Genomic DNA, 8,985 nt, shown 5'->3' with positions numbered 1-8,985 from the left:
CAGGACCATGGAAGACATTGTCCCGCTGTATTTGGCACTAGTAAGGCTGTACCTCAAATCCTGTGTTCAGTTTTGGGCCCCTCGCTACAAGAAAACCATTGAGGTCCTGGGGCGTGTCCAGAGAAAAGCAACAAAGATGGTGAAGAGACTGGAGAACAAGTCTTATGAGGAGCAGCTGAGGGAAATTGAATTGTTTAGCCTGGAGAACAGGAGGCTGAGGGGGATGATCTCATCACTGTCTACAACTCCTTGATAGGAGATTGTAGAGATGTGGGCGTTGGTCTCTTCACCCACGTGATAGGTGACAGGATGAGAGGGAATGGCCTCAAGCTGTGCCAAAGGAGGTTCACATTGGACATTAGGGAAAATTACTGAAAGAGTGGTGAATTCGGCATTGGAGCGAGTCCAGAGAAGAGCGACAAAGCTGGTGAAGGGGCTGGAGAACAGGCCTTATGAGGAGCGGCTGAGAGAGCTGGGGTTGTTTAGCCTGGAGAAGAGGAGGCTGAGGGGAGACCTCATTGCTCTCTGCAACTACCTGAAAGGAGGTTGTAGAGAGGAGGGTGCTGGCCTCTTCTCCCAAGTGACAGGGGACAGGACAAGAGGGAATGGCCTCAAGCTCCACCAGGGGAGGTTTAGGCTGGACATTAGGGAAAAAATTCTTCACAGAAAGGGTGATTGGGCACTGGAACAGGCTGCCCAGGGAGGGGGTTAAGTCACCTTCCCTGGAGGTGTTTAAGGCACGGGTGGACGAGGTGCTGAGGGGCATGGTTTAGTGTTTGATAGGAATGGTTGGACTCGATCTCATGGGTCCTTTCCAACTTAGTGATTCTATGATGATCTCAAAGGTGTTTCCTAAAGTGTGGATGCTATGATTCTTTCAGTGAAACAGCGAGGAAAGGGGGGTGGCAAAAGCCGTTGGGGCAGGGCCAGGGGCCCTGAGCTCCCTCGACGTTGCGCCACACGCGCCACCCGCTTTCCCGCCCTCGGTTCTCCGGAGCGGGGAAACGAAACCGGCCGCGTCCGGGGCCCCTCGGCGGGGAGGCGGCGGGGCGGCCTAACCCGGCCCGCTGGGCGGGGCCGCTGCCCTTTCCCCACCCCCGTGGCCCAGCCCCTGCCTCCATCCCTGCGCTCCGCCAGCCGCCCCTGCGCATCTCGCTCGTCCCACCGCCGCACCATGAAGGCGCTCCTGCTGGCCGCGCTGGCTGCGGTGCTGTGCGTGGAGAGAGGTAAGGACGGGGGGGGGGGGGAAGGGGATGCCCCTGCCATCCGGACACCGCCACCTCTCCCTAAAGCACCCCCTAAACCTACCCCCCCCCAGCCCTTGGTTTGGGGGCAGGTCGGGGTGGGTGCGCTGCGCCTTGCAGGCTCTGGAAGTTGGAGGTTTGCGGGGGGGGAGGCTTGGGGGACGACGACGACGACGGCAGCTGAGCCGTGCCGGGTTTTGGGGTGTCTTTCCAAAGATGCGCCTCGCAGCAGCGTCCCTCTCGAAGCAGGAACTTCAGGGTCTCCGTGCCTCTGTGTTGAGGTGCGCATCTCCAGCTGGGCACGTCGATATTTTGGCGCTTTTCCCAGTTGCAGCTCGAACAAAGACCGGGGCCGGCTCCGCTCCCCCTTTTCGGTGCAGCGAGCTGGGATAACGGCGCCGAAACGGACTGAGATGCAATCGAGGAGGGAGGGAGGGAGGGAGGGTGGAGGGGGAGCCCAGCCCCGGCAATGGCTGATGGAGCAATGTCTGGGCAGAGCCACTCGTGATTCTGGCTCCTGCTGCCCCCTCCCAGCAACCTTCGGGGCTGGCTGCAATGGCCAACGTGTAGGGTGATGAGTCCCAAGGGACCGTGCCTTGTGGAGCATGTGGCGCGATGACCCTCAAGGGACCATCCCTTCTGGAGCGTGTGGGGTGATGACCCTCAAGGAACTATGCCCTGTGGAGCATGTGGGGTGATGACCCCCAAGGGACCGTGACCTGTGGAGCATGTGGGGCAATGACCCTCAAGGGACCTTCCCTTCTGGAGCGTGTGGGGTGATGACCCTCAAAGGACCATCCCTTCTGGAGCATGTGGGGCGATGACCCTCAAGGGACCATCCCTTCTGGAGCGTGTGGGGTGATGACCCTCAAGGAACTATGTCCTGTGGAGCATGTGGGGTGATGACCCCCAAGGGACCGTGCCCTGTGGAGCATGTGGGGCGATGACCCTCAAGGGACCATCCCTTCTGGAGCATGTGGGGTGATGACCCTCAAGGGACCATGCCCTGTGGAGCATGTGGGGTGATGACCCTCAAGGGACCATGCCCTGTGGGGCATGTGGGGTGATGACCCTCAAGGGACCATGCCCTGTGGAGCGTGTGGGGTGATGACCATCAAAGGACCGTGCCTTGTGGAGTGTGGGGGCGATGACCATCAAAGGACCATGCCTTGTGGAGTGTGGGGCGATGGCCCTCAAGGGACTGTGCCTTGTGGAGCACATGTAGGGGCTTAAGCTGGGGATAACATGCTTTCTGTTGCTGGGTGTTAAACTACAAGTCGTCTTAAGTCATAGGGTCTGGAATCCGTGCCTTCCCATGGACTCCGTTTCTGACTATCCAAACTCCATGGGGCCATGCAAACCCCATTATTGTTTCCATATGTCGCTGCTTGGAGATGTCAAGCAAAAAGCAAACAGGAGAGTTCTGGGCCCTCTGAGCACCCAATCAGGAATCATGGACCCTTCTTTTCTCCTGAGGACACTGGTGAGAAGAAGCTAGTTGTTTGCTGCCATTCTCATGGGGTCCAGGAAGCGATTCAAGTGTTGGGTCTCTGTGAAAGCCTAGTTGGCATGTGCTGAGTTCCAGCTGGGAAGATGGACCAAGGCCAGAGCAGTAAGGGGTTTCACTTCCCCCCCACCTCTGAAAAACCTTTCAGCTTTAAACTAAGTTCCTCACCAAAGGGAAGGTAGCTTTACTCCCACGTGTGTTCAACACATCCGGGGAGTCTTTGGCAGAAAAGCTTTACCCCCTGGTCCAAATGCCCTGAAGATCATATGGGATGTAAGGATCATGTCTAAGGGCAATGGAAGAGGAAAGAATGTTTGGCGTAGGGATTGAAGCAACAGCGTTTTCCACCAGTGCTGCTGAGCGTCTGGCTTTTAAATGCTTTTTTTCCCCCCTCCCTGCATTGCTCTCTGCAAGAATGGCTTGAACCTCTTATCTAAGGAATTCCTCCAAATGCTCTGCTCTGTTTTGGGAGCTCTTTATTTCTCTTGAGGAGTGGAGCAGCGAACAAACATAAATTCTTCCCGTGGAAGAATGCTGCATTTTCTAGTTGGTGAAAACGAGGCTTCCCTTTTGCATTGTTCAGTCTTGGGCTTTTTTTTTTTTTTCTTTTTTTTCTTTCAGCCTTGAGCTCCAACTCTTTGCTCTGTCTCCGGCTGCGTAAAATAATTTTGCCAGCCCTCTTGTGCTTTTTGTCTAAATCACTCAGCCTGATTGGTCTCTTAACTCTGCAGACGGTTATTTAGTTATCTGTTTTGCTGGCAGACGGTTATTTAGTTATCTATTTTGCTGGGGCAGAAAGTGGCACTTAGTTATGACTGCATATTTCCTCTCTTTAAACTACGTTGAAAGATGAACCTCTTTTGGAAAGATTTTGTCTGTTTTGAGACAAGGTAGTTATGACAAATAAAAACATGGGGGCAGGTAGGAGACACTGTGGTACAAGCTTAGATTTAGTCATGTGGGGAAGAATTTGATACCTAAAGGCACTTTTGTGTGCATGTACAAATGTTTCTGATGTGTTTTGTATTTGGAACCTCTAAGCCTTAAGGAATAGCACTGCACTGCTCGGCTTGTGTGCTCTGCATAGTGAGCAAATACGTACGAGGACATATGTTCTACCATAATGCCCACAGGAAGCCTATAATCCACTTCATTCCTGGCTGCAGATGGTTCATGTGAAATAGGATGAGTCAATTTGTCTCCTCACATTACCCTCAGGGTGGTTGCAAGGAGAAGGGGTTGGAACAGCTCACCTGAGACCTAGGAGCAGAAATACGCTGGGGACAAGGGAGCAGGAGAACTGGACTCTACTTTGAAGTTCCTGGGTGAGTTCTGGCCAAAAATGCCACCCATGGAAACACTGAGGGCTCAGCAAGGGCCAATGACAGGCTGTAGACTCAGTGACTGGTGTCATCCCCCAGTCTCCTAGGTCCAGAAGCAAGGTCCACTGACCTGTCTCTCCTGGGGCTTTTGACTCAACCAGTGGCCCTGTAATCCTGCATGCTGTGTGTAGGTTGTGGGTGCTGTTTGGGGTTTTTTTTTTTTCAAGGATCATTGGCAGGTACTTGGAGGATGTGTGAGCCAGTCCAGGGAAATTCTTGCTTAAGGGGTTGTGGCTTTGTCTTTGTCTACAAAGCAGTCATCTGTCTGCCCTGATGTGACATTCAGAATCTCCCCCTAACCCATTTTAATCCATCTCCCTGAGATTATGCTTTTGTCTTCTTCCCCTGCCTTGGCTGAGGCTGCTCAAAAGTCATTCTGCAGAGCACAATCGTTGTTTCTATCTCAATTTTCCCGTAAAGAGCTTTGCTTTTCCTGAGAGAAACAGGATTGAGAAGAAACTCGGGAGGTCATGCAGTCCCGCAGCAGAGTGGGACACCTGCTGACTGTCATTTGTCCAACTTGTTCTTTAAAATACTCCATGACAAGGACTACTGAGCCTCTCCCAAGGCTTCACTGACTTCGCCTCCTTAACATAAGATGTTTGTGATGGTGCTGAAAGAGGTAGGAACAAGAATGACACTGCTTTGCACTTCCTGAATCAGCCTCCACTCTGTTTTGCATCCTGTAAACACAGAAGAGAAAGGCAGTGCCTGGTGGAAGGGCTTGCTGTCTGAGTGCTCAAAAATCAGAGCCCGGGAATCTTGGAAGCAAACCTGATCTGTCTGCCTATGTAGGTCAACAGTTGCAATGTGGATGTGATGTTCTCACATGTGAAATACAGAGAAGATCATCCATCCACTACAAAATGCTTGTATCCCTGCTGAGTCACTGGTCCAAGGCTGTTTCTGCAACCACTTCCCGCCACTGAATGCTGTTCTCCAATCATTCCTGTTTCTTGGGCAGATCAGAAGGATGAGGGATGGGAGCCAGCTGATGCAGTCCATCCTGCTGGTATACGCCTTCCAGTATCTGTTAGGAGCCTACAAGAAAGCTGGAGAGGGACTTTTTCCAGGGGCATGTAGTGATAGAGCAAGGGGGAATGGCTTTAAATTGGAAGGGAGAAGGTTTATGCTGGACAGTAGGAAGAAATTCTTCATGATGAGGGTGCTGACATACTAGAACAGGTTGCCCAGTGAGGATGTGGATGTCCCATTCCTGGAACTGTTCAAGGCCAGGTTGGATGGGGTCTTGAGCAGCTTTGGTCTAGTGGGAGATGTCCTTGCCCACAGGAGGTGGTCTAGGTGTCCCACACGTTGGAACTTCATGATCTTGAAGGTCCGTTCCTCCCCAAACCATTCTAGAATTCTATGATTTTAGAGGACCTGCCATGGAGGAAAGTATGCTTTCTTTGCTGTCCTCCTGCTCCAAATGAAAAATACTGATTGCGTATGGTGCCTTCTTAATATTATGAGTCCCTGGGTAGCTGGACAGTGCATGTCCTTGCAAGTCTTGGTGCGACACTGGAATTCCTTTAGCTGAGAATCATTTCCAGAACATGCGCAAGCTCAAGTGTCACCTGAGCTTTGTGCCATGCTGCCAAAAGCAGGTCGTGAAAAGTTTGAACTCGTGATCACAGCTGGAGCATTTCCCATCAGTGTCTGTGGTAGCGGAGCTAAATAAGCCCAAATCTCAGGCTCCAGGTCGCAGGCCTGAACTTGCCTCCGTTGTTTAGTTTCAAGTTGAAAGCTGGAGCTTAAACCAGCTTTTTATGCAAACAGGAGCATTTCATGAAGTACCAGGCAGACCTGTGGTTTTATTGAGGCTTTAGAATCATAGAATCATTAAGGTTGAAAAGACCTCTAAGATCATCAGGTCCAGTCATCAGCCCAACACCACCATGTCTACTAAACCATGTCCCAAAGTGTAATTTCTACACATTTTTTGAACATCTCCAGAGATAGTGACTCCACCACTTCCTTGGGCAGGTTGTTCCAGTGCTTCACCACTCTTTCAGTGGAGTAATTTGTCCTAATCTCCAATCTAACACCTATTCTGGTGCAGCTTGAGGCATTTTCCTCTCATCCTATCACTAGTTGTTTGGGAGAAGAGCCAAACACCCACCTTGCTACAACCTCTTTTCACTTGGAGAGCTGGCAGCCGATCCTGCCAACAGCTCAAAATGTATCCCCTATACTTGAACTCTTCACCCTGTTGTTTTGGGGTAAAACCCTGTTGCAGATTGATACAGCTGGAACAGCACAGTATGTCTGTGGCCAGATTTGATGTGTGCCATGTGTCAGAGGTGGGGGACCACCAAACAAAGTCTTCCCACCAGTCCTTAATCCACATGTGACTTCCCTTTGCAGCCCACACGCTCGTCTGCTTTTCATGCTCGGATGCATCCTCCAACTGGGCCTGCCTGACGCCTGTCAAGTGTGGGGAGAATGAAAACCACTGCGTGACGACATATGTCGGAGTGGGAATCGGTGAGTGGTGAGGACTTTCTTTTGCCCTTCTTGGCTGCTCTCCTGGGTCACCTGCTGAGCTGCAGGAGGACTTTCCGTCCTTTGGCAGTAAAAAGGGGAAAGGTCTTGGCAGCTGAGTGTCAGACCATCCCAAGGGAGTTTGTATGAGGGATGTGCTCCCAGATGGAGTCACATTAAAGACCACGTGCCTGCACCAATGCCAAGAGTTCAAGGGGAATTTTTGAGTAGGGGTGGGGATGTTGCTGATAAGTGAAAGGGTGGAGGGTGCTGCAGCCTTCCTCTACAGGAAGCTCTGGTATTACCCTTTGTGCTTTTGCCACGTGTTCGGTTGTTCATCCCCGAGTCCCACTTTTGCTTTTTCGCTCTCTGTGGATGAAGTGGGGTTATCAGGAAGGGGTATTTGCAGGTTTCCTCCCTAAGTGCCAGGAAAGATCTGGGAGGGTGCTTCCCAGGTCATGCTGCTATAGAATCAGGCTGCTCTAGCTGTTCTCCTGGCATGACTGCAGAGCCCAGAGCCCAGCCTAGCTTGCCTTGCTTTCCCTTGCAGGAGGGAGGGGTGTTGTATGCTTTGGTTATACAGTCCACAACGTGGGCAGCTTGTGCACTGACAAATGGAGGCTGGGAGCTTCTGTAAACTTTAGCACGGTGCTAATGGGTTCCTGTTTCCTGCTGCTAAATGTGTGTTGTGCCTCTCTCACAGCCAATGCTCAAAATGCAGCCTTCGCTTATGAGCAACTCCCAGGTGCTCTGTATACCCTGTGCTCCCTGTCTTGCTTAAGGAGTCCCAGGGTCAAGCTCGAGTGAGAATTCTGGGATTCTTCACTGGAGCTGTAGTAGCCAAACTTTGGCCAGCTTGGAAGAGATGTCCCTGGGGTGTTGCACGGTCTCTAGAGTCCGTGTAGGAGGTTGTCATGGGTGTTCCGTGAGATGTGTGGGCTGGCTGAGATTACTGTCATAGCCTAATGACACCTGTGATGCTTTGGCTATTTCAGTGCTGTTACTGCCTTTGCAGAACAGATGATCAGAAAGCCGAAATATGTTATAAGCCTGTCTCCTTTTTGCTTTCCTTCTTCCCTAACTTAAATGCAGGTGGCAAGTCTGGCCAGTCCATCTCCAAAGGATGCTCTCCCATTTGCCCCACTGCTGGGATTAACCTTGGCATAGCGGCTGCCTCTGTTTACTGCTGCGACTCCTTCCTCTGCAACATCAGTGGTTCCAGCAGCGTGAAAGCCAGCTACGCGGTCCTGGCCTTGGGGGTCCTCGTTAGCTTCATCTACGTCCTCAGAGCTCGCGAGTGATGGGGCTGGCCGAGGAAGACCCGTCTTCCATGGGCTGCCACAGGTCTCATTAGCCAATATCTTCTCTGTTACTGTCTGCAAGGAGATCTCTACTTCTCAGCAGGCTTCCAAGGTGGTTGTTTCTCAGACTTTATGCTCTTCCAGTGTTGGAGACCTGGGCAGTTCGGCCAAGCTGTTCTTCTACTTCCGTGGACATAACCCCACTGCACTCTCACACCTCCTTGGCAAAGGTGGATCGTTTTGGAAGGGTTTCTGCTTTTATACCTAATACTCCCCTCCTCGTTTCTAAGGTTGGTTAAAACAAGGCTGGGACTCGCTGAGAACCAATTAACCCCAGACATCACCTGGTCAAGTGTTCAGAAATTCCTGCCTCTCGCTTCCATGGAGGTGCCTGGTACCAGTGTGTTCCAGGCACTGGGAATGCATAACCTTAAGGGGGACACATTCCCAGCCCCTTGCAGCTGCAGTCTCTTTTTATAAAATGGTTTCATTTTTTTCCGATCCTGGGCTGACTTTTCTGGAGAACAAATGACGTGTACCTTGTCCTTCCAAGCTCTGTAAGTGCCAGACCTGAATAAACATGCTCCTGTTGTTACCTGAAGTGGGACGTGTTCTATGTGTATTTGCTTACTCCAGACAGAGAGATAAGAAACGCTTTTAGAAGAAACCCAAATATTATGCCCGGCATGAGGGCCTCTTACCCTCTCAAGTGAATTTTGAGTGCTTCATCTCAGCATTCGTACCAGTTCATCTCTGAGCAGCAAGTCCATCTTCTTCCTGTCCTCTCTGATAAACACTCCTGGGCCAGCTTGTTTCACCTCTCTTGGGAGTCATGTTTTCCAGGTGTATTTTGTGAAAAATGACAGTTATTGTGGTCAGAGTTCATTACTCCTAATAGAGCAAGCGCACTGGGAACAGGACCTCTAAAAATTAGTCTGCATATTACAAAGATTTGGTGCCTCAATTTTCCCACTTTGGACATGTGATGGAGATAGACAGTAACCTAAAGACAGAGACCTAAATGATCCAGGACGACAGGTCTGTTTGCAAAGTTCAGTGAAGGCAGA

General features: G+C 51.2%; 1 protein-coding gene across 1 annotated transcript; it reads left to right on the top strand.

The window, feature by feature from the left end:
- Positions 1-1,074: 1,074 nt before the first annotated feature.
- On the top strand, positions 1,075-8,519 carry LOC138719439 (lymphocyte antigen 6E). The gene is made up of 3 exons (XM_069854782.1): positions 1,075-1,226; positions 6,501-6,620; positions 7,710-8,519. Exons 1-3 carry the CDS (start codon positions 1,175-1,177, stop codon positions 7,916-7,918), a joined length of 381 nt encoding a protein of 126 aa, XP_069710883.1. The 5' UTR covers positions 1,075-1,174; the 3' UTR covers positions 7,919-8,519.
- The last annotated feature ends 466 nt before the right edge of the window (positions 8,520-8,985 follow it).

This window comes from Phaenicophaeus curvirostris, chromosome 3 (assembly GCF_032191515.1).
Source record: "Phaenicophaeus curvirostris isolate KB17595 chromosome 3, BPBGC_Pcur_1.0, whole genome shotgun sequence".
Taxonomy (NCBI): Eukaryota; Metazoa; Chordata; class Aves; order Cuculiformes; family Cuculidae; genus Phaenicophaeus; species Phaenicophaeus curvirostris.
This window is presented reverse-complemented; position numbering and strand designations above follow the sequence as displayed.

Bases quoted from the DNA above. Each gene is read 5' to 3' on its own strand.
- LOC138719439 (XM_069854782.1), top strand. From the start codon at position 1,175: ATGAAGGCGCTCCTGCTGGCCGCGCTGGCTGCGGTGCTGTGCGTGGAG. The intron at 1,227-6,500 runs GTAAGGACGGGG...TTCCCTTTGCAG, and splicing joins GGTGCTGTGCGTGGAGAGAG to CCCACACGCTCGTCTGCTTT. The intron at 6,621-7,709 runs GTGAGTGGTGAG...ACTTAAATGCAG, and splicing joins ATATGTCGGAGTGGGAATCG to GTGGCAAGTCTGGCCAGTCC.